At 50.6% G+C, this 22,476-nt stretch overlaps 1 protein-coding gene and 1 long non-coding RNA gene across 4 annotated transcripts; one reads left to right on the forward strand and one right to left on the reverse strand.

The window, feature by feature from the left end:
- Positions 1 to 316: 316 nt before the first annotated feature.
- ttc28 (tetratricopeptide repeat domain 28) lies at positions 317 to 22,399 on the reverse strand. 3 transcript variants are annotated; one of them, XM_061800194.1, is made up of 32 exons: positions 21,428 to 21,639; positions 19,910 to 20,254; positions 17,165 to 17,312; positions 16,815 to 17,087; positions 16,393 to 16,523; positions 15,945 to 16,166; positions 15,044 to 15,232; positions 14,300 to 14,396; positions 13,645 to 13,841; positions 13,421 to 13,574; positions 13,175 to 13,346; positions 12,613 to 12,781; positions 12,381 to 12,541; positions 10,779 to 11,267; positions 10,487 to 10,679; positions 9,575 to 9,908; positions 9,291 to 9,400; positions 9,078 to 9,207; positions 8,532 to 8,759; positions 8,302 to 8,452; positions 7,064 to 7,204; positions 6,645 to 6,780; positions 5,757 to 6,427; positions 5,248 to 5,495; positions 4,562 to 4,686; positions 4,394 to 4,471; positions 4,167 to 4,320; positions 3,775 to 3,851; positions 3,551 to 3,680; positions 3,374 to 3,481; positions 2,549 to 3,083; positions 317 to 2,238 (listed from the first exon to the last, which is right to left on the reverse strand). In XM_061800194.1, the coding sequence occupies exons 2-32, from the start codon at positions 20,162 to 20,164 to the stop codon at positions 1,257 to 1,259; spliced, it is 7,188 nt and encodes a 2,395-aa protein (XP_061656178.1). In that variant the 5' UTR covers positions 20,165 to 20,254; positions 21,428 to 21,639; the 3' UTR covers positions 317 to 1,256. The 3 variants fall into 3 exon arrangements, with proteins under 3 accessions (XP_061656178.1, XP_061656176.1, XP_061656177.1); XM_061800192.1 differs by lacking the exon at positions 7,064 to 7,204 and having other exon boundaries at positions 21,428 to 22,399; XM_061800193.1 differs by lacking the exons at positions 19,910 to 20,254; positions 21,428 to 21,639 and adding an exon at positions 17,703 to 18,094 and having other exon boundaries at positions 318 to 2,238.
- Positions 4,178 to 12,361, forward strand: LOC133490298 (uncharacterized). Its single transcript, XR_009792154.1, has 4 exons — positions 4,178 to 4,351; positions 4,565 to 4,681; positions 11,691 to 11,855; positions 11,944 to 12,361. It is a non-coding gene; the product is annotated as an uncharacterized LOC133490298 (long non-coding RNA).
- Positions 22,400 to 22,476: the final 77 nt, after the last annotated feature.

Here is a 22,476-nt window from a genome sequence, read left to right on the forward strand (position 1 = left end):
AAAACACACTACATTTTTAAAAACGAGCACTTAACAAGTTACTTGTACCAGTTTTAAAACATCTGTCATTACCTTTAGCCAAATAATCAATCATTAGCCTCGACACTAAGACGATCATTTTGGCCCATAAAAATGTATGTTGAAAACGCACAAATGGATAGAAAATACAGATAATTCACGTGTATCAGTATCAATTTTATTTGTTCCACGACCTCGTTCTCCAACTGAAATGTTCGCAAACCGAGGTCATGTTTCCAATTGAAATGAATGGAAATGCAATTAATCTGTTCCAGCCACAGAACAAAATTGTAGTTGCCTTATTTTGATCATTGTGTGGTTAAAAAACAAATACTTTGCAATATAGAAATAGGTGAAAACACAATTTATGATAATAAAATAACAGTGGGTTCGCTAGCCAATCACTGGGCAGTGTCTTGGCCTTTTCAGGTACACTAATGTTTACATTAACTTCAGTGGGGGTCACCCAAAAACATATTATAATTGCCCACCCGCAAATAGCAAAAGTCTACATATAGCGAAAAGTATAATTCCCTATATTGATAGTTTAAACCATAAATATACACCAAACTATGGGAAGAGGCTCATAGCATTCCAAATGCTTGCAAACATAGTGAAGACAGTATTCTGCCATTAAAAAAAAAATGGGACTTAAAAACAAATAACAGGCGATAGGTTACCCCCAAAATCATCAAATAGGTACATTTGTGAATGCCGAACCGTGAATATGAGGAGTCCACTCTACTGTAAAATCCTTGAAAAAATGAGTAGTTATGAAGTTTCACGAAGTCATTTATTAGTTGAGACATCGGAAGAATATTTCAATTCATTGCTTTACTCGTTTTTTTCTTAAATACATATGAGATGTAATAATGACTGGAACGTGTAATCAATTACAGTATATAGGAAATATGATGCTATAAATGTGTTTCAGTTATTCTCAGTAATGTAATTCAGAGTTTTATTTATATATATATATATTTATATATATATATAAAATCTTCTGGTCCCCAAAATGTGTTCAGCTGACAAATTGACAGCGTCCGTCAAAGTATAAACACAGACACATCATAACTCAAGTCCAAGTCTCACCAACGTTCATTCTTCCTGTTTACTTCACACCAACAGTTGTTGCCTAGCAACCAAAGCTTTCGCATCACATCTCAGTGTCTTCTACAGCATCCTTCGCAGAACATCAGGTCCTGGCAATCACCATGGCAACCACTAAGGTGCCGGTGTCAACACTTAGAAGAAGGGAAAAAATGCCCTGCTAGAAATTTGTAGCCAGCAGGAAATTTGGTGCGTTTTGGAGGTTTGGAAGCGGCGGGTGCTTTGGTGTCCACGCGGTGGACATGATCCAGACCCTCGGTGGGCTCACGTCGCGGCGAGAGGTCCAGCAAACCGAGAACATCTTTTTTCACTGTGCTCATTTTCTTTCCCGGAAGAAGGCTGGCGGGGGACGCACCCTCGTGTTGGCGGGCCGCCTTGAAGCTTTTGGGTCGGGGAACGGCCCTGGGGGAGGGGGAAGGGATGAGGGAGAGTTTGAGGTGGGACTCGCTGCCAGGTGAAGGTTTGAAGTTGGGCTCTCTGCCAGTTGAAGGTCTGAGGTGGGACTTGCTGTGAAATGGTTTGACTTTGGACTCGCTGCCAGCTGAAGGTCTGAGATGGGGCTCAATGGAAGATGAAGGTGTAAGGTGGGACTGTCTCCCAGTTGAAGGTCCGACGCGAGACTCTCTGCCAGGTGGTTTTCGTTGCGACTCGCTGCCAGATGAAGGTTTGAGGTGGGACTCTTTGTCAAGTGAGGTGAGACGTTTGGGAGATGAGGACGGCACGAGCTTCTGCAGGGAGGAGGAGCGGCAAGGTGGTCTGGGCAAGAGAGGACTGAGGGGCAGAGCGCCGAGACTCGTCCTACTTGGGGGTCTGCTGAAGGCGCTGGTCTCAGAGGGCTGAAAGGCCCGCGCACCCCTGCTCAGAATCGGGGTGGTGGGTGTCGAGAGAGAGCGCCGACCGGCGGCCCTCTGCAGGCTCTCCACGGCTCGCATGTGGCCCTGGGTCTCCTCCAGGATCTTGCGGGCCAGCTCCTGGGGGTCCAGTTGTCCCGGCGGCATGCTCCGCTCCTCCTGGGACTTGACGGTGCTGTCGGTCTCCGTGCTCGAGCGGTCTGACTCGGAGCTGCAGGTCTTCCCTTTGCCTGCCGGCACGCTCCTCTGTGGAGATGAACTGCCAAGAGAAAAATTTGGATCAGAACCAGTGAGTCGGGTATAAAAGCTTGAAAACAGCCTCAAGGCCTTTTTGGGGTATTTTGTGCAAAATGTTGAAAAAGTGAAGCGCTGTAAATACTTTCCGGCTGCATTGTATCTGATTGGGACCTTTTAGTTCCTGGAACCATTTTACAAGTAAATGCCCAAAATTATTTATGTCTTCATTTTTTTACCACAGTACAAATAAACAATGGTCTGCAGTTCTCGTGTAAATTCCTGCAGTCGAAATAGGTTTTGAGTGTGCGTGTTGTGATGAAGTGGAAACTCACATTTCCTGTTTGTGTTGCGGCTTGGGGGGAACTTTTGGCGGTGGCGCTTTTTTCGGAGACACTGACGTGGAAGTGGTGGCGGACCCTCCTCCGCCCTCCATTTCCCTGTCGCCACCCCTGGTGTGGTGGTGTCCTGCGGGTGGTGCGTCAAAGTCCCCGAGCCCGAGAGGTTCGCTGCTGATGATGGCGTAGCCCTGGTAGTCCTCATCGCCCGCCTCCCCTTTGCTCTGATCGGTCGTTCGCCTGGAGCGGCCAGGCGTCTCCGCCCCCTCCTGGGGCCGCGAGCGCTGACTGTCGACGTCGCTTCCCGCGGGCTCGGGCCGCGGCAGGAAGCTGAGGGAGGAGGTGAGCGAGCTGAGGCTGTAGACGGAGATGGCGTCGCCGGACAGCGCGTCCCGGCAGATGGCGGATGGGGAGGACGGACGAGGCGGCGAGGCGGGAAAAGACGGCGGCTGAGATGCCGACGGGGAGGACGAGAGAGACTCCAGAGAGGAGGAGCTGGACACGCTGACATCATTGGGAAGATCCGTGGAGTCTGAAACAAGACACGGAAGAAGCACGTCACACACGGCGGATTTTCTATACTACGGGATTGGTCCCCAGTCAACCGGGATTGCACACCGGTAAACCCGTTTTGGTTGGAAGTCAATCTGGACAGTTCGCAGGTCGATCAGGTTTGGGTAAATCAGTCAGAATTGTTTTTGTTGAACTGGTTGTAGTTAACTTGAATTGCTCCCCGGTCAATCTGGACTAGTCAAACTGGATCGGTTGCCTGCGTATACCCATTGTGTGTCAGTCTGGGACACACGATGGACGTGTTCTCACCAAAGAGTACCAGGAGAGACTGAAGGGCGAAGTTGATGGCGCGCCTGCTGGCCTGCTTCCCCGTCTTCAACAGAACCTCCTCCCGACCCACCTCGCACAGATCGAACCCTGGCACACATTATGATCTGTTGTGATGCCGTCTCTGGTTTGAATTGTTCCCGTTGTGTTGTTTTCTACCCAGCGCGGCGAGGAACTCGTGGCAGCCCGGCAGCCTCCACACGCGCACGCTGAGGGAGGTTTGGACGGCGGCCGATGGCCGGTCGCGCTCGCCGTCGGCCGACGGCAGCTGCGGCAGCACCTGGTGGAGCTGGAGGCGCAAAGTCATTTCAAAGGATACTAAGGGAAAGCAATTGCGAAGGATACTCAAGGAAAGTCACTGCAAAGCATATGAAGGCGGTTACCTTGCGTACGAGCTGCTCTCCCGCTTCAGGTGCTGACAGCAGTTTGCAAAGAGCCTGAAATGCTGCAGCGCTCAGACCTCAACACACACACAAACAGGAGACAATCAACTTGGAGCCTTAACCCTGTCAGTAACCCTACTTTGAAACCGTAACACTTGTTTGAAAACCCAAATGTGAAACCCCAAACCGAGACTGAAACCCTAACCCTGGCTTGGAACCATAATTTGTAAACCTAACCTTGTCTTGAAACCCTTCTTTCCAACCCTAACTGTCTTGAAACCATCATTTGAAAGCGTAACATCGGCCTAAAACCTAAATTCAAAACTGGAACCCTTTTTTGAAACCTTAATTCTTAAATCTGTCTTGAAACCCTACTTTGAAACCCCACTTACCCAGCAGGGCCTGCATGGTGAGGCTGCAACGTCGCAGCCGTTCTCCAGGGTCCGACGTGGGGAAGAAGACGGCGGCGGGGAGGCCCGAACCGCCGAGGTCCAAACGGAAACCCAACGCCGACAGCAGGGATCGCCACCCGGGAACACCGCCGACCTTTTAACACGAGCGCAGCAGACAAGTGAAGGTCGTCATGAGTACACGCGCACACACGCGCACGCGCACACACCTTATTGTCGACACTGCGCTGCGACGTATACATGGCGTTGTTGTGGCCGCTGTGAATGCGCTGCAAAGACTTCTCCACCTGCACGCAACAGAAACCCTTCGCTATCGTATCGGTGTGATCAGATGATCAGAAAGGTATATCATCACGTCATGTGTGTTGACTTCTGACCAGGTGGAGAAGGACCCTCAGGGCGTCCCTGGCCCTGTCGGCGTGCCGGAGGACCTCCGCCAAGGCCTGTCGCGCCACGGACTCGGGGCCGCTCACCTTCACGTCGCCGCCGATCAGAAGGTAACCTGAGCGAAGACACGTAGCGCTTGTTCGGATTTCAAAACACGACATCATCAAAGAGGGCGAGCCTGCAGCCGGCAGGGTCGATGCACTTCTGCAACGGACCACCCGAGGCCGCCAGAAAACGCCAAGACCTTCAATACACTCGATGTGTACAGAAATCAAAAGTGGAACTTTACATCATCGCATGACATCATGCATAAATTGGGATTTCAAGCCTGGGTTAAGGTTTCAAAATAGGGTTTCGAGGCAAGTCTAAGGTTTTAAGTTAAAGTATCAAGACAGGTTAGGGTTTTAAATTAGAGTGTAAAACAGGGGTTTCAAGTTACCACTAGGGTTTCAAATTAGGGAATAAAGTCAGGGTAAGGGTTTTAAAGTTGGGTTTCAAGCCAGTGTTAGGGTTGAGGTTTCAAATTAGTGTTTCAAAGAAAGATTAAGGTTGAGGGTTTTAAGTCATTCACTAGGGTACAAAGCTGGGGTTATGGTTTCAAAGTGGTGTTTCAAGCCAGGGTTAGGATTTGAAGTGAGGTGGTAGGGTATCGATGATATGAAATGTGCTCAGTCACCTGCCCAGTTTGAGGGGTGTGCGAAGTCCTTGTTGTTGTGTAGCATCCTCATGGCGTCATTGAGCGCGGCGCTGCAGGGGGCGCCATTGAGCAGTGCCGCGTAGAAGGTCCGCATGAAGAGTTTGGAGGCGGGGGGCGGAGTCGGCCACAGAGACACGCACACGCATCCGACGCCCGCCGACAGCAGGGCTCCTGTCAGGCCCGACAAGCCGTCACACGTCACCCGGACGCCACACTCGGGGAACGACCTGGGAAATGAGGAGGAGGGGAAACTTGAAAATCCTGGTAAACGCTACCCCTGGTTTTAAGACGTAATTTGAAACCCTAATCCTAGTTTGAAATGCTGAATCTGTCTTGAACCCCTGATTTGAAACACTAACCCTTGTTGAAGATGCTGGTTTTAAAACCCTGACTTTTGTTGGAAACGCCTCTTAGGGTATAACCTGGGCGTGGGTGGACGTCAGAGACGTAAGAGCATTGAAAAGACTGCAAAAACCTTAAACACCAACCTGAGGACCACCAGCTTGACGCTCAGGTTGCGCTCCAAGATATCCGCCGCGGTGAGGAGGAAATCTCCAAGCGGCGGACCGCTGCACGCGCTCTCACATTCGCTGTCCTCATCCTCACAAGCCTTCTTCCCTCTATGTTTGCGCGCCGCACTTGAAGCCATCATCTGCCGCCCCCCCTCCTCCTCCTGGGCGGCGGCTCGTTCCCGACCCGGGGCGAGCACCAGGGCGGCAAGCTTCCAGGAAACGTGAGTGGCAAAGTGAACGCACTGCGCCCGAGTGAGGGCGGCGAGGGCACCTTCCTTTGTGGCGTTGACGCCGGTGAGCGGGCGACACCCCAGCTGCTCCCCCAGCCGCAGAGCCTCATCCCGGGCAGAAGGCAGCGGCCCCCACAACCAGCGCCGCATCAGGCCGGGTGGCAGGAGGGGCGCCCCCACCACGGCGGACACGGAGCCACCGTCCCAGCAGGGCGAGGGGTCACCGGCGTGGGAACGCTTCCCGGAAGCTTGCAGGCTCGCTAACGAGGGCACGCAAAGCAGACTGAACATCTCGTAGAGGAACTCGTTGGACGAGCTGCCTTTGAGCGAGGCGAAGGGCACCAGGTACAAGTCGCCCTCCAGGACCAGGACCAGCTGCCGTTGTTGGCCCGCTGGACCGCTGCTGTGCAGCAGGGCCTGATACAAAACAAAAATCACACACAAACCAAACATCAGTGGCAGGGGGACTCAAGTTACTTGACTTGACTCGACTCTGATTTAAGTCGCAAATTTCAGGACTTGGGACTTGTTTGGAACTTGATGGCTAAGACTTGAAACTCACTTATAATTCGCACGTGACTTACTCCCATCTCCGATAAATGATCCGACGAGCTTTCTTGTCATGCATACGTACCGCCTCCATCGGCGCAATGAGCAAGTCGTAGAGGGCGCTGAGAGGAGAACGTTCGATACCCTGCCGGCAGGAAGGAGAAGACGAGCCGTCCTTCGCCGAAGAAACGCTGTTGATGCTGCTCACGCTGCGGCAGCTTCTGTTCACAAACACAAAGCAGAAAACCCCTTTCACACAGCCCGTCTAACCTTTGCGTTACGGAATGAGGAGTCAAGTTTGACCCACAAATCTTCCAGCTTTGGAGGTCGAATCAGAGGCGGACCAGATGCAGAGTGCCACCTGTGTGTGAGGGGATAGTGGAAAGCCTCTTTGCTAGCATGCTGAGCTTGTGCAGTCTGTTTGTACGCTCTGCACAGCAGGCACACTGCTGTGCTTGCTTGCTTGGGTAGCATGCTAGGCTAGCAGGTAAAGGGAGGAGGCACCTGTTGAAGATGTTGTTCCTAGATACCATGCGCAGGTAGCCGCTGGGGTCGTCATCTGAGCTCAGTTTTTCGCTGAGCTCGTCAAAGTATAGCTCCGGAACGTCTCCCGCTTCGCTCTCCGTCTCGCTGCCCGCATGAAGCCTGTAAGGAAATATTCTGCAATAATGAATTACACTAACTAAATGACAGGCAACTGGTTAGCACGACCGCCTCGCAGTTCAGAGGTTGTGGGTTTAAATCCAGGCTCCGGCCTTGCTGTGTGGAGTTTGCATGTTACCCCCATGCTTGTGGAGATGTTCTCCGGGTGCTCCGGTTTCCTCCCACATCGCAAAAACCTAAACTTCACTCTAGTGCAGTAAGTGGTGCTAGAAAATAAGGGACCAAAACTGCAGAGACCCCACCCCAAGAGTTTATTGGCATTGAGGAGGTGCTACCCCGCTAACAGGGATTTCTTTGGGTCCGAATAAAGAACAACCGGTCCATCTCCTTCTGCTTATTCGGGGTCAGGACGTGGGGGCAGCAGCCTAAGCAGCTCTTCCACGGGGATCCCGAGGCATTCCCGGGCCAGCTAACAGATAAGTCTCCTGTGGGGCCTCTAAGTTTTGGGAACACCTCACCAGGAAAGTGTCAAGGAGGCATCCTAACCAGATGCCCGAGCCGTCTCATCTGGCTCCTCTCGATGTGGAGGAGCAGCGGCGCTACTCTGAGCCTTTCCCGGATATATCGAGGTTCTCACCATAACTCCACGGGAGAGCCGGGGCACTTTTTGTCCGCTTGTAACTGTGCTCTTGTTATTTCCGTCACTACCCACAGGTCTAGACCATAGTGGGAACATGACTCCAACTGGTAAATCGAGAGCTTGTTTCGCCTTTCAGCTCAGCTCCTTTTTACCGTGACAGACTGATGCAGCGTCTGCAGTACCGATCGGCCTTGTCCATCTCCTGCTTCATTCTTCTCTCACTCCTGAACAAGACCCCAAAACAGTTAAACTCCTTTCGAGGCAAACTGTTAATGGTTGCACAGGAACCGAACAGCCCATATCAGCGAGTCTGGCGCCCCATAGACCCGGAGCACCCCCCACAGGACTCCTCAAGGGACACGCAAGTATGACTTCTCCAAGACATTAACTGTTCTGATGAACTCTGGAACAAAATTTTTGCAACAGATCCCATGGCCCATGCCACCTCCAAACGCTTTTAGTTCCGGTGTAAAGTTGTGTAATTGGCGTAGTTTGTCACCTGCTGAGGTATCCGTCAACTCCCAGAACCTCTCTAGCGTTGCAGATGTACTGCTCCAGAGAAAGTTGACCGCCGTCCAACGAGCTCCAACCGTTGTCTTGGAACTCTGGCGCATCAGCTCCCACACGGGCCTGGTTGAATTTGACGATGCCTGCGGTTGCACCGTGACAGTGGGGGTGAGAGGCATAAAAAGGGGTGAGGACCGTGTTAAATGTGAGATGTTCTGCTACCTGAACCAGGAGCCAGAAGCCAGCTGTACAGGAAGCCTCCCACCACTGAGAAGTATAGCACCATGGCCTTCAGGGAGTTGACAGTCTCCCTAATGTGCTCCACCGTAACAGGAGCGTACTGGTCTGAGCCTTCCGGCCGCTGGCGTCCTTTCTGACGTTCCACCAGAAGGTCGGCGAAGGCCCGCGTTCGGGCTCGCTCCGCTATGGAGAGCGCCTCCTCGTGGCGCCCTGTGGACGAGCGGTAAACTCATGACAAATATGTGAAGATCGAGGAGACAGTAATGGGTGGTCAGTGTCAGAGAGGCCTTCCCTGCTGGCCTACATTTACAACACAATTTCTACTATTTGTTACACGAAATTGTATTCATTCACTGCTCCAGATGATGTGTGTGGCACAGTTACATACTTTTGTTGTGTTTTTGTCAATTTGTAATCATTTCAATGTGATAGTAGCGCTATTAAGAGATGGATTAAGTAGGGTAAGTCCCGACTGAAGGCCCAGGTACCAAATGCATGGCCCGCCACTGCGTGGAGATGATCGCCTACCGAGGCTGACAAGGACTCTCTGGAGAGCCTGGTACGAGCTGCTCTGCAGGTCAAAGAGGGAGAGCTTGTAGTCTGGACTGTGCCGCATCTCGCGACGAATACTCTCAAAGAGAATCGATGCTCGGTACAGCTGAAACACCCATAACAATCGATCCTAACCACATCAGAGCCATATGTTGTTACGCTAACCACTGGAGGCTGTAAGCTACAGACCTGGTGCTGGGCCTCCTCCAGGTTTCCATCAGCCCACAGAGACAAGCCGAGACGGTGGCGTAGCTTGGCCTCGTCTTCTCTGCGAGCCAACTGCTCGGCCAGGCGCAGTCCTGAAAGCAATCAAAGGCTAATTTGGCAATCATTCAGTGGTTCCCGATTCCCTGATTACTACATAAGGATTTTTACAAGCTGCAAGGTAGAGTTGAGTCATCAGTCAAGGGAGTGATTCCGAACAAAGCCAAAAAGCTGTCCGGATGTCTTGACGTCGCCGTTACGTTCCTCACCTTCCTGCAGGTACATCACGGCCTGCGTGTAGTTGGCCAGTGCGTGGTGTACCCTCCCCAGGCTCCCGAATGCCAACGTTTTGGCCACCAAGTCGTTGGTCTGTGCCGCCATGCTAAGGTGCTGCTCCTGGAAAACCAGGGCCCTCTCGTAGTTGCCCAGAGCCTCGTAGGTCACTCCTAGGTTTCCGTAGGCTCGGGTTTGGTTCCTCACGCAGCCCTTCTGTTCCGCCATGTCCAGAGCTCTTTGGTGCCACTGCCGCGCTGTCATGTAGTCGGCCATCAATTGGTAAACTCCACCGAGTGAGTCGCTGGCCTGCGCTTCCAGAGATTCATCCTGATGGGGAAAACGGACTTGACTTGATTGCGGGAGCCAGGATTTTAAATGACATGTACGGTGGTACCTTGATTAACGAGTGCCCCAACTAAGAGATTGTGGAGTTACGGCCGTCACCTGATCAATTTTTGCTGTGTTGTGAGCAAATATTTGACTTATGAGTAAGCTTCAGACATTCCAGCACTAGGTTGCGTCAATGTTGGCAGGTATTAAGTCTTTTTTGTATCAGAAAAAAGTGAGAGAGAAGTCGTCAATAAAGGCTATAATGCCAGTGAAGAGCCTTAGATTAATTTCCAAATGGCAGACTTCCGTCCATGAAAAGATGGAGAAGAAGCTTAAAGTGAGGAAAGTGAGTCAAAAAAGGTGAAGATTAAGTGCAGTGAAAGTGAAGTGAAATTGATTTTAGCAAATGAGAAAAAACTGGTTGCCAGATGTTGGGAAGTTTACTGCCGACATCTAGCGGTGGAGTGTCTGAAAGTGAAGCAGATGTCTGAAAACGTGTGGCCTGTTCATTGCGTTGAGTGACAGCTACAAGGGTCCTTCTGCGCTTGAGCCAAGAAAGATGAACCACCGCTCACCCCGGTTGAGCGAGCGATGCCGAGTTGGTGCTCCAGGCAGGTCAAGGCCTGCTCGTAGTTTCCCAGCTGACTGTGCAGGTCGCCCAGTTCGCCGTAGGCCTGTGCCTTCCCACCTGCCGCTCCGCCCATCTCGTGGGCCAACACCAGCCGCTTCTCCAAGCACACCAAAGCTTGCTGGAGGTTGCCCACAGACCTGCGCAGAAGGACAGGAAACACAATCGTCATTCTTGAAATGTTCCACCGCTTTGCAACCCCACTCCCCAACACGCCATGAGACCGAGTTGCAAGATACCTGTGAGCATTGCCAAGTCCTCTGTAGGCTTTCTCCTGGTCCTGGACTTGCTTGAGACTTTGAGCCACCGTCAGGGCCTTGTCATAGCACTGAATTGCCTCCTCAAAGTCTCCCAGGGCGTCGTAACAGTCTGCAAGGTTACCGTAAGCCTTTCCGCGATCCAGGATGCCCTCCCTGGAGCTCACCTGCTGCAACATGGCTAGCTGCTGCTCCAAGAAGCCAATGGCCTCCTCAAAGTGGCCCATGTTCATCTTGGCGATGCCCATGTTCCCGTGGACCCGGGCCTCCAGGCGGGCGTCGTTGAGCCGTTGCGCCAGACCCAGCTGAGCCTCGTAGCACAGCAGGGTTGTGCCGTAGTCTCCCAGGGCCATGTGTACGCCGGCCAGGCGACCCAGGGCGTGGCACTCCCCCCGATGGTCGCCAAGATCCTTGCGCAGGGTCAGCTCCTGGCTGTGGAAGGACAAGGATGTGTCCAGCTGGCCAAGCAACCTGATGGGGGCACAGCGGGTCAGACAGCAACACAAGGGCTGTTTGGACACCTTAATCACTGTGTCGGGATTTTGACATCGTGGACTGTAGAGTTCACTCAGTCAAATGACGAATAGTTTTGGAACACTACTCAGGCGCCGTTAATGACATCATTGCTGTTGCATAATCCAAATTTACCAGATCAATGCTAGCTGGAGAAGCTTCTGTCATAATTATTTTCTATTACTAATTCATTCAGTGACCAAGCTCATACGTAAATGAATTTACTCGCAAACCAAATACATTTTGCCCATATAAGTGAATCGAAATTCAATTAATCTCCCCCAAAATGTAAATTATTTTTGTGAGGTGTACAACTGTTTCACTAAGTGTGATTACTATATATTGGGACAAGCTAAAAGATCGACTGACACAAAATGTCAGGGCTGCTGTTTCAGCACCCTGAGTCCAGCCCGTGTGTGTGAGTGCTTTGCAGGGTTGGCGTGTTGGAGTCTAGCAGCTGCACCTTGTCATCCTCATTACGTCTGACTGCTCTTAAGACGCTGTGGGAGTCCAACTTGTCGCCAGACTATCAACGCTCTACGTCAAGTTCGTAGTCTAGCCACCTTGCCTATCTTTTTGCTTCCCGAAGACCTCGTGAGTTAATCTCTACCTCATTCTTGTTCTTTGTCCCCAGTCTGCCATCTGCCCTTGCTCCCTGCAAACCAGTGCTCACCTCTTGCGGCCCACCGACGACCAGGACTCCTACCCTGCCAGACCCAATCTAAATCCCGGATTTAGTTCTCAGAGTTCCTTTGTTCGCTTCCGAGCTGCAATAAACTTTTGTTCACAAACTCACCTCCCTGTCCTCTCTCCATCTCGGTCCAACTCGCAACCTGAATCCTGACACAAAACAATCAAAGCCCCGGTGGACCCTTGCGATACATCTGTTCAACAACTTGACTCATCCAATGCTGCAAACTCTTAGGGGAGCCCCTGCGTGCACTCAGTTACTAAAACTAATGCTTTGGGCTCCTAAGGTAGATAATAGACACCGTCACCACTACGACGAACAGCACTCGGGCACTGCCAAGGAGAAGGATGGAAGTTGGAGGTCTTCATTCAACTTCTCACCTGTGAACTGATCCTAGAGCTGAGTAGGCATCCGCCTCCATCTTGTTATCCACGAGATTCTGAGCTAAAGATAACTGCTGCTGGTAGAAGCGGTTGGCTCCCTGAAGATCTCCCAGACAAACACAAACATCTCCAAGGTTGCCCAAAGCCCTGAAGATAGCCTGCAAACACAAAACAAGGAAAAATTGTTTCAGTGTTCTTCAACTTCTTATTTTGTAAACTGGACGTCTACCTGTGTGTTCTCCAAAGCTTGTGCTATCTGGAGCAGATATCTCTGACATTCTTCTGCTCTCCTGAACTCCCCCAAGGCTTTGTGGGCGAGGCCCAGGTTACAGTAAGCTTTGGCCTGGGCCAACTTGTCCTGCAGGTCCTTGGCCAAGGCCAGGTCCTGCTCGTAGTATCTAGGAAGTAGAAGAAAGATGGCAAGTGCGGTATAGATCTAAAATATATTTGTATATGACAATTCACCATGATTTCACTCATTCTTCCGGGTGGCAAAAGCCGAAGCATTCGGACAATGTGGTCGATTCATCGAAGCATTCGCAAAAAGTAAACTTGTGGTGGTTTTGAAACCATATCTGGTGGGTAAATCTGGCGGCCCGACCCCAAACATGTCAAGTTTGTGTCCTGGTTTCAATATCAAATCACCAATGTTTTTGACTATCTCTACAGTAGCCTGCTGAATCCCCTGTGGTTAGCGGTAGTCATTCACGTTCTGCCACCCGGATGTATCACCCCCACCTATTGATTACAAAGCAACAGTCTGAATTGCCCTATTGAAGTGAAGTTCTGACCTGATGGCCTCTTGGTACTGTCCCAGGCAGAAGTGGGCATACGCGAGGTTGTGGCAAACTTTTCCCTCACCCTCCAGGTCCTGAAGGCTGGGAGCCAGAAGCAAGTACTGCTGGTAGTACGGCACCGCCTGCGTGTAGTCACCTCTGCAGCAATGGAAGTTGCCCAAGTTTGCTGGAATATGGAAGACAAAATGGAAGAAACAGAAAGTGTCGTTTCCTTTCGTTTGATGCTCTTGTCTGGCTTGCCTAAAGCTCTCGCTTCACTTTGAACGTCACAAAGCTCCCGTGAGATGGTCAGGTGGTGCAGGTAGTGCTGGAGGGCCTGCTCCGGAGCACCTAGCGCCTGGTAGGCCACCGCCAGATTGCCATGCGTGGAGGCCTGGGACGCACGGTCATTCACCTGAAACACATTCAGTCAGTCACACAATGCTGCTCACCGCTGCAAAAAAACTCTTTCCGAGGGGCTTCACCTCCAGGGAGATGTTCAATTCCTGGCGATGGAAGCCCACAGCTTGCTCGTAGAGGCCCAGGGCGTGGTAAGCGTTGCCCATGTTGCCGTAGGCCCTCCCCTGGGCGGCGTAGTCACCTAGCTCCTGGGCACAGGTCAGGTGGGCCTTGTGGAGCTTCAGGGCTACCTTGTAGTCGCCCCTCATCTGATGGATGATGCCTGAGATGGAGAAAAGGCGGAGCTCCTACAGATATGGCTCAAACATTTGGTTTTCTATGCCACATATCCTGCTGGCTTCACTGAAACGTCTTCCACTTGTTTTAGTGTCACTTTGTGACCAGCAGAGGTGGGAGTAAGTCGCATAAGTGCCAGTCATAAGTAAGTGTCAAAAGTCTTAACTTAGTCAAGTTTCAAGCACTACAAAACAAAACTTTCCAAATGTAAGAAGACAGGACTTCAGTCAAGGTGAGTCTAATGAATACCAAGTGGAGTCTATCATAAGTTCTAGCGACGGTGTCAAGTTGCAGAAACTGAAAGCCTCGTTAATAAAAGATGAGTGCTGATTGGCTGGAGGAGCAGTCATGTGACACTGAACACGTGAGTAAGGTGATCTCTGCTGGCCATTTGAAGTCTTCACATCACAAGTTCAGCATCAGACGCAATTAAGAAGCAGCTACCCAAGTTGGAAGAGGCTCGGCCTCGGGCCGCTGCGTCCTGCAGCTCCTCGGAACTTTCCAGCTGCTGTCGGTGGTACCGCAGCGCCGCCTCCAGGTCCTGAGCGCGACACATACGTATGAGCACGACGTTCTGGTGAAATCCGCAAATGTTGAAAGGAGGCGATATGACTTCTGGTGGTTGTTGAAGACACTTTGAACCAAAACGGCGTCTTCGCTTCTACATTTTTTGCCGCGGAGTCCCGTTAGTTATGTCTCTGCAGGTGCTCACTTTTTTATGAAGAAAACGATCATGACAATAGTCGTATTATGCATGAAAAAAGGTTGTAATATTGTTAGAATAGAGCCCTATATTTTCAAGTAGTAATGTTACAGGAATAGTCTTTTCATTTCCTTGTAGAAAAAACCGGCAGTATTGTTAGAATCGTCCTTTTGTTACCGATGAAAAGTCTTATTTTCTTGGGATGCTTGACGTGGGTGATTTGATTTAAGATGACAAATATTTCTCAAAAATGTTTTGCTTGTAAGAATACAATTATTCAAGAATAAAATAGAACTCGTCTCGGAAGGAATATGACTTCAATCTCGTATGATTATGACTTTTTCTTCTACGAATGAATGTTCGCTCTTTAACGTCCAAGAAGAATCCGGTTGCCTCTGTTCAACTTTTGCGGAATAGCGCGACCTGGATGACCTGATGAGATTCTACACGAATGCGGCATTCATTCATGTTGTCGAAAGAGCGACCTGCATGCATCGGGCGGCGTGTCCCAGGCCGGCGTAGGCCCTCATCTCCACAGTGCGGTCTCCAAGCTCCTGAGCCAGCTTGAGAACTCGCCTGTGGTAGGACACGGCTTTGTCGTAGTCACGCTGAGAGTGGTAGGCGCTGCCCAGGTTGCTGTAGGCACGAGCTTCCTCGCGCCGGTCATCCAGAGCCTGACAAAAGAGATGTTGTGACATGCAGCTACATAGAGACCTCGCTGCTCGATACGTCAGCGTGTCCGGCATCTTGGATGTGGCAGATCTTTGCCCATAAACTAATGCAAGTCAATTTATGGAACATCATAAAGTGACAAAGTGCACAACGTTATGGCTGCTCAATCACACACACTACAATAAAACCTTAGGTCAGGATGAGAACCTTCATTCTCAGGACTAGAACCTTCTCTTGGAACTAGTACCTTCTATCTGGACTAGAACCTTTTCTCTGGACTAGAACATTCTCTCGGGTGTGCAAACTTCACTTGGGACTAGACCATTCTGTTTGGACTCAAAGCTCCTCTCAAGACTAGAAACCTCTCACTAGAAGAGAACCAGGATAACACCTTCACCTGGGACGAAACCATTTTCTTGGGACTAGTACCATCTCTCAGGACTTGTCTGGATTCTCAGCACCAGAATCTGGACTCTCAGGTCTCTAACCTTGTCTTGGAACTTTCTGTCACTGTGTTGGTGCTTACCTACATTGTAACTATATATGGCGTAGACATTTTTAATCATCAGATCACTGTGTGTGTGTGTGTGTGTGTGTGTGTGTGTGTGTACTGTGTGGGTGAGTGAGCGGTTGTGACTTTCTGAAATTCAGACCACTGACATGCATTAGTTTACAGGACAGAACATTGAAGACGATTGTTGTGATGGGTCGCACCTCAGCGATATCCAAATGTTGCTGGTGGCACCGCAGTGCGCCGGTGGCGTCCCCCATGGCGGTGTACACGGCACCCATGTTGCCCAGCTGGCGGGCCTCTGAGAGCTGGCAACCATTTTTTCTGGCCAGCGCGACACACTGCTTGTGGCTGGCTAGCGCGTTGGGGTAGTCGCCGATGGCCGTGTACACATGGCCCAAAGCGCCGAGGGCGTCGGACGCTCCCTGAGGTCGTAACAACACCCGCAATTAGCATGCTAGTTCTGCTAACTTCAGCTATTTCTTTAACAGAAACATTAGCATGACAGCTATGGATCACCTCTAATGTTTCTTTTTAACTGAAATGTAAATCAACCACATTCTGATCCATCCATTAGCAGCATGCTAATAGGCTAACATTCACAATGGGACAAAGCGGCAGCCATGTTGGCGGTCGCATGTGACCACAAACCTCTTTGTGCTTGAGCTTCATGGCCAGAACCAGTTGTTGCCTGTGATTGGCCAGCGCCTCTCGATATCTGCCTTTGGAGAAGAAGGCGGAGCCAAGGTTGCCATGGGCACGGCATTCACCCGTCTGATCACCTGCAGCCAAGTCAAGGAGGAGGTTCACATTCACCATCTTGCCGTGGCTAACGCTCACCTGGAGTGTGAGCCACGCCCATGTCCTGGACCTAAAACTGACTACGACCTGACGCTGACTATGACCTGGAGCAGATTACAACCCGTCCCTGTCCTGACACTAAGACCTAATGTGGACTAAGACCCGACTCTGACTACGACCTGACGCTGACTATGAACTGATTTTGATACAGCCTGACACTGATTACGACCTGACGCTGACAAGGTTTGACAGTGCCAAGATTTGACACTCACCTAAGGTGCGGGCCACATCCAGGTCCTGCTGTATGTAGTCCAGGCTCTTCTCTGTGTAGCCTAGTGACCAGTACGCCGCGCTGAGCGCCGAGAAGACGGAGCCACGCATCTTCAGCGAGCATGTGCCGATCTGCAGCGCCGCCTCCAGCGCTTCTGCGGCGGCGGCGTGGAATCCATGTGTCAGCAGCTCCTGGCCAATCAGTGACACCACCATGAAGGGGCTGCGCTCCAGTTTCATGGCGCACAGCTGACGGTAGGTAGGTGCCAGAGACTCTGGAGAAGGGGCGGTGTGGACAACATGTCCGTCAGCTCGTGCGTTGGGGGGGGGGTCAAGTCGGAGACGAGCTAACCTCTGAGGGGCGACTTCATGGCGGCCTCCACCATTCCCGTAAGGAGCTGCAGACTCTTGGGGTCCTGGGCCACGCCCGAGGCAAACGCTGCCAGGGCATCTCCGTGGCGACCGAGGTGCTGCAGCGCCACCGCCTGGCGGAAGTAGGCCTGCAGAGGGTGAAAATTAAATGATCACGTACATTTTGACATACTGTACGGTCTGATAGAAATGACGACAAAATTGAGAGTAATTCAATCACAGAGCAGCTTGTGTCCTGCCTTCCACGGACTATGACCTGAAGCCAACTTGGACCTGATGCCGACTACAACCTGAAGCCGACTAGGACCCGACGCCGACCACCACGTGACTTCGACCACCACCCGACGTCAACCGTGAGCTGACGCAGACGCCGACCTAACACCGACTACAACTTGAGTTCACCGCTCGCAAGTCCGACCAAAAGAATTTTCCCAAAAGACGGCTCTTGAAAAACTTTTAAGTCGGGTCACTCGTATCTCAAGGCACATTCTGTGACGACGAAGCGGACGTGGACCGACCTTCCCGCGGGGTTGCCATTTCATCATGTTCCGGCACGTCGCAGTCGCGCATCTCGCCCTCACACGTTCATCTCGCCGTCCGCTTCCGACGCCAGCCCGACTTCACGCTCGCAGCTTTAGCTCCTCGCTCGCTCGGCTTCTGCCGCCGCTCGCTCAAGACCGATGCTGAAACCTGATAGGCTGGCCTGATACTCTGACCCCGCCCCTCCCATCTTCTCTCTCACACACACTCACGCAGGGTTAGGCTTCACGTTACAAAATTGCCAACAAAGGTCAAAGTGAACGTCATGCTAGGCAATCGCAGCCAGCCATAAGCGAGCTCTGATTGGCTGATGGGATGATGTTGTCACTGGGTGGTCATCAGCTGCAGGAAAATGTAAAAGGTATAAAGTGTAAAGAGGGCAAAGGCCATTTTAGTTTGGTGACCGGTTAAGGGTGTACCCCGCTTCTCACCCGCCACCTTAATGAAGACGAGCTCCAAACAGATGAATAGAGTCGAAGTGGTGTACGAAACCGGTCGTGCGGAGAGCCAGACCGTGGCCGAACTCTGACTCTGTAATCTCACGCGGGCCGCCGTCCCGCGTTGTGGTGCCAACGTGGTGCCGCTCCGGCGCTAATGACAGGGCAGGCCCCGAGGCGGCGCCGCCCGATGACCCACAATGCCTTGCGGCCAGCGTCCGGACGCCCCGGTCGGATTACGCAATGCGGCGCTTTCAACACAAAACACACACCAACGAGGGATGTTGGGGGCGGGCGGGCGGGGGGGGGGGGGGGGGGGCACGCCCGTCCGTTCCCACGAACAGCTGTGTGTGCGTGTGTGCGTGTGTGTAATTAAAGTCACTGGGAAAAAGTGAAGTGGAAACAAACTTCTCCAAAACTTTTGGGTGATTTCTTCTTCTTGTTGACTTCCAATGCGGCGAATCAAAAGGCCGGGCTGCGAACACACGCAAACACGCAAGCACGCACACGCGCAAAGGAAAGCGGCTTCTGTTATTGTCTTTCAGAGTCGAGCCTAAGCGCCGGAGTAGAAAAATAACACACTTCCGTCCATTCTCTGTCACGGAGGAAGGAAGTCAAGTCTCACACGCACACACATACACGCCATCTTGTACACTCTGTGACGTGACTTTTGTGTGTCAAGCACTTCGTGCAGAGCATTATTTCGTTGAATTATTGTGATATTTTAACGACAGCGCTGGCATACGCCACCATAACCTAAGAAGGGCACAGATAACGAGGCCTGTTGTCACATTTCACCGCGTCATCTTGACTTACGCCGCAATGCTGTACGTTCCGCAATCGAAAATGACACGATGTATGGCAATGACGACAGTTTCGGGCTGCTTTGCGACTGACACCTCGCTGCGGGGGCTAGTTAGCGTAGCCGCACACGACCCAGTGGCGGGCAACATGGGTCTTGTGCGTGATGTTTGCGACTGTCGATGCGAATCTTATTGCTATGCCAGATTCAGTCGGATTTTGTTGAGTAATTGCTGCTTCCCCAAAAAGGTACATGATTGCCTATAGATGACACAAGATGGCAACAAAGCACTACTTTTGTCCAAATGAAGCTCCTCAATTCACTTAAAAATAGTTATTTGGTGCCCAGATGCCACAAGATGGCGGCAACGCTCTTCTTTTGTCTAGATGAAGCTCCTCAACTCACGTCAACATAGTTCCTTGGTGACACTATGCCACGAGATGGCAAAAAAACACTACTTTTGTCGAAATCAAGCTCGTCAACTCTCTTCAACATAGTTCCTCGGCATCAAGACATCACCAGATGGCAACAAAGCACTACTTCTGCCTAAATGAAGCTCTTCAACTCACGTCAACATAGTTCCTTGTTGTCAAGATGCCACAAGATGTTGAAAAAGGACTACTTTTGTCTAAATGAAAGTTCTCAACTCAAATTAATATAGTTTCTTGGTGCCACGAGATGGTGACAAAGTGCTACTTTTGTGTAAATGAAGCTCCTCGACTGACTTCAACATAGTTCCTTAGCACCCAGATGCCACAAAACAGCAGCAAATAACTCCTTGTGTCTAAAGGAAGCTCCTTAACTAACTAAACTATAGTTCCTTTGCACCAGGATGTCAGAATATGGCAGCAAAGCACTACTTTTATGGCTTCCCCCCAAAATCGTGACTAGCTAAACTGATGTCAGTTTGACATCAGAGCAGCGTTAAGGACTTTTGAGGGTGTACCTGCGTCCACTTGGGGTTGATGTCCCGGGCCTTGTTGGCGTCGCGCAGGGCCCGGCGGTAGCGACCCAGGCCGAGGTGGGCCGCCGAGCGGGCGCTGTACGCCACGCAGTTGAGGGGGTCTGCCGCCAGGGCCTCCGTGCACAGCCGCGCCGCCAGGGCAAAGTCCCCCCCCCGGCAGGCCTCCTCACAGCGACGCACGTCGGATTCGCTCGGACCCGGGTCCGAGCCGTGCGGTGGCCCCGCCCCTTTGGCCATGTGGGCTGACGAGGATGATGAAGATGAAGAAGAAGATGACGAGTGGGCGCTGGCAGGCCACAAAGGGGAGCGACAGCCCCACAAAGACAACTGAGGAGGGAAGGCGATATTTTACATTTGAAGATTTTTTTATTTTTTTTTTACGACTCATCAAAAAGTCAGCGCGACCTTGAGGAAGCTGAGGGACATTCAGATGATTCTGATTCTGATTCTGATTCTACTCGTCATTTTCAGGTTGAAGAAATTACAACTAAAGTAATTTTTGGGGGGCGTCAATAATACAAATAGAAGATTCAAACAAAAGTGGGAAATATTTGAAACATTTGACAAATTAATTACAAGATAATGAAAATATAAATGTGAAATATAAATAACTAAAGCAATTTCAATAGTACAAATAAAACGTACAAAAATAAATATGAAAATGAATGAATTTAAAAGATAAGTTAAACTATAGTATTGATATAATTATTGTGGTGTATACTTTATGTATACTCGGATGTTTTTTACGACTTCATCAAAAACTCATCACTTCCCCTTGAGGACGAGCGGACAAAAATGAAAAATATAACAACAATAATCATCATCATCATCAACATTACACGTGCATTCATTGAAATAAAATGTTATTAAATATAATGCAATTACATGTAACAGAATAAAACTAATACAAACAAATAATTAAAAACTAATAAATATTGAATATATGAAAAACTAAAACATCTGCAATACAAAACCGGTTGTTGTGTCTACGGGCATGAAGTTTTGTACTGATCTGATCTGATCTGATCTAATATTTCCTTAATTTTCCTTATGGCTTCTCCTCACGCGGGTGGCGGGCGTGCTGGAGCCTATCCCAGCTGTCATCGGGCAGGAGGCGGGGTACACCCTCAACTGGTCGCCAGCCAATCGCAGGGCACATAGAAACAAACAACCATTCGCACTCACAGTCATGCCTACGGGCAATTTAGAGTCGTCAGTGAACGCTTTCTTATTTGTTAAGCCTGTTGTCTTGTCGCGGTGAGTCACGTGCAGTTTTTAAGTTTCTACACGAACAGGAAACGTACTGGGTCGTGACGTCACCAATCCACCACGTGCGCACAGCGAGAAACAAACACCGAGTTGACACAAAAGACAGAAAAAAAAAGTATAAAATATATCAAATCAAATCATCATGAAATGGAGCGAAGTGTGACGAAGACTTTTTGGACCAATCACAAGTTCTGACTTGAAAAGCTCTCGCGCGTGCACGTCATCACCGACCTTGTCGTCCCGAGAACTTGGACAAGTTTCCGTCCGCACGCCCTCACGCGGGGACCCTGAACCACAAAATAGTTGCCGGACTTCGGGGTGCAGGTTCCAATCCTCCCCGAGGAAAGTCCAAAAGGAGCCAGCGCGCCATCTTTGCCGGAGCTCACCTCCTTCTCTCCCGTGCGCGCGCGCGTGCTCGATTCTGGTCCGCAGGCTCTCCTCGCGATGACGTCACATAAGCCTCTGCATTCTCCTCGTGTCCAGCAGGTGGTGACGTCACCCCGAAGACGTTTTTACACCCCGAAAGCAAAAACGCATTTTAGGGCTGCTCAGAAAGATTCTTATAGGAGATATAATCTATCCATCCATCCATTCATCTTCCGTTCTGCTTCTCCTCACGGGGGTCGCGGGCGTGCTGGAGCCCACCCGGCTATCTTCGGGCGGGGGCGACACCCGGAACTGGTCGCCAGGCAATCGCACGGCACATAGAAACAAAGCAACCATTCGCCCTCGCACCGACCGAAAATCCATTGTTGTTGTATGAAAATTAGGAAGTGAATTTAGGAGCTTCCAAAGTTTGGAGGTTCCTTTGGGACTTGAAGGCAAAATTGCCACCATCTTGCCCAAACTCGGCCACTGATGCAACCCCCTAAAAAAGAGCCCAATCCTCCAAACTAACTAGCTAACTCACTACTGCTAGCTGACTAACTGGCGAACCAGCATTCTCAATCACTCAATAACTTGCTCACTAATTACTCACCATCTAGCTAACTCACAGCTAACTTATTAGCCTACTAAATTTCAAACTACCTAACTCACTAATTAACACGACTAACTGAATAACCTGCTCACTCATCAACACACTGTCTAGATAACTCACTAATGAAATCAATAACTTTGGAACTTGATATGAGCAAAATGGCGGACTTTTGAATTTTGGAGCTCAGGCCCTCGAGACCTTTTCGTGCGTCCTGTTATGATGGAGGCGTTCACTCAAGCGCACCGTCGTCAATGAAACTCATGACGTTTGGATGACTTTCCAGACTTTCCAGTTTTGGAAC

The sequence above is a fragment of the Phyllopteryx taeniolatus genome, chromosome 15 (assembly GCF_024500385.1).
Source record: "Phyllopteryx taeniolatus isolate TA_2022b chromosome 15, UOR_Ptae_1.2, whole genome shotgun sequence".
Lineage (NCBI taxonomy): Eukaryota > Metazoa > Chordata > Actinopteri > Syngnathiformes > Syngnathidae > Phyllopteryx > Phyllopteryx taeniolatus.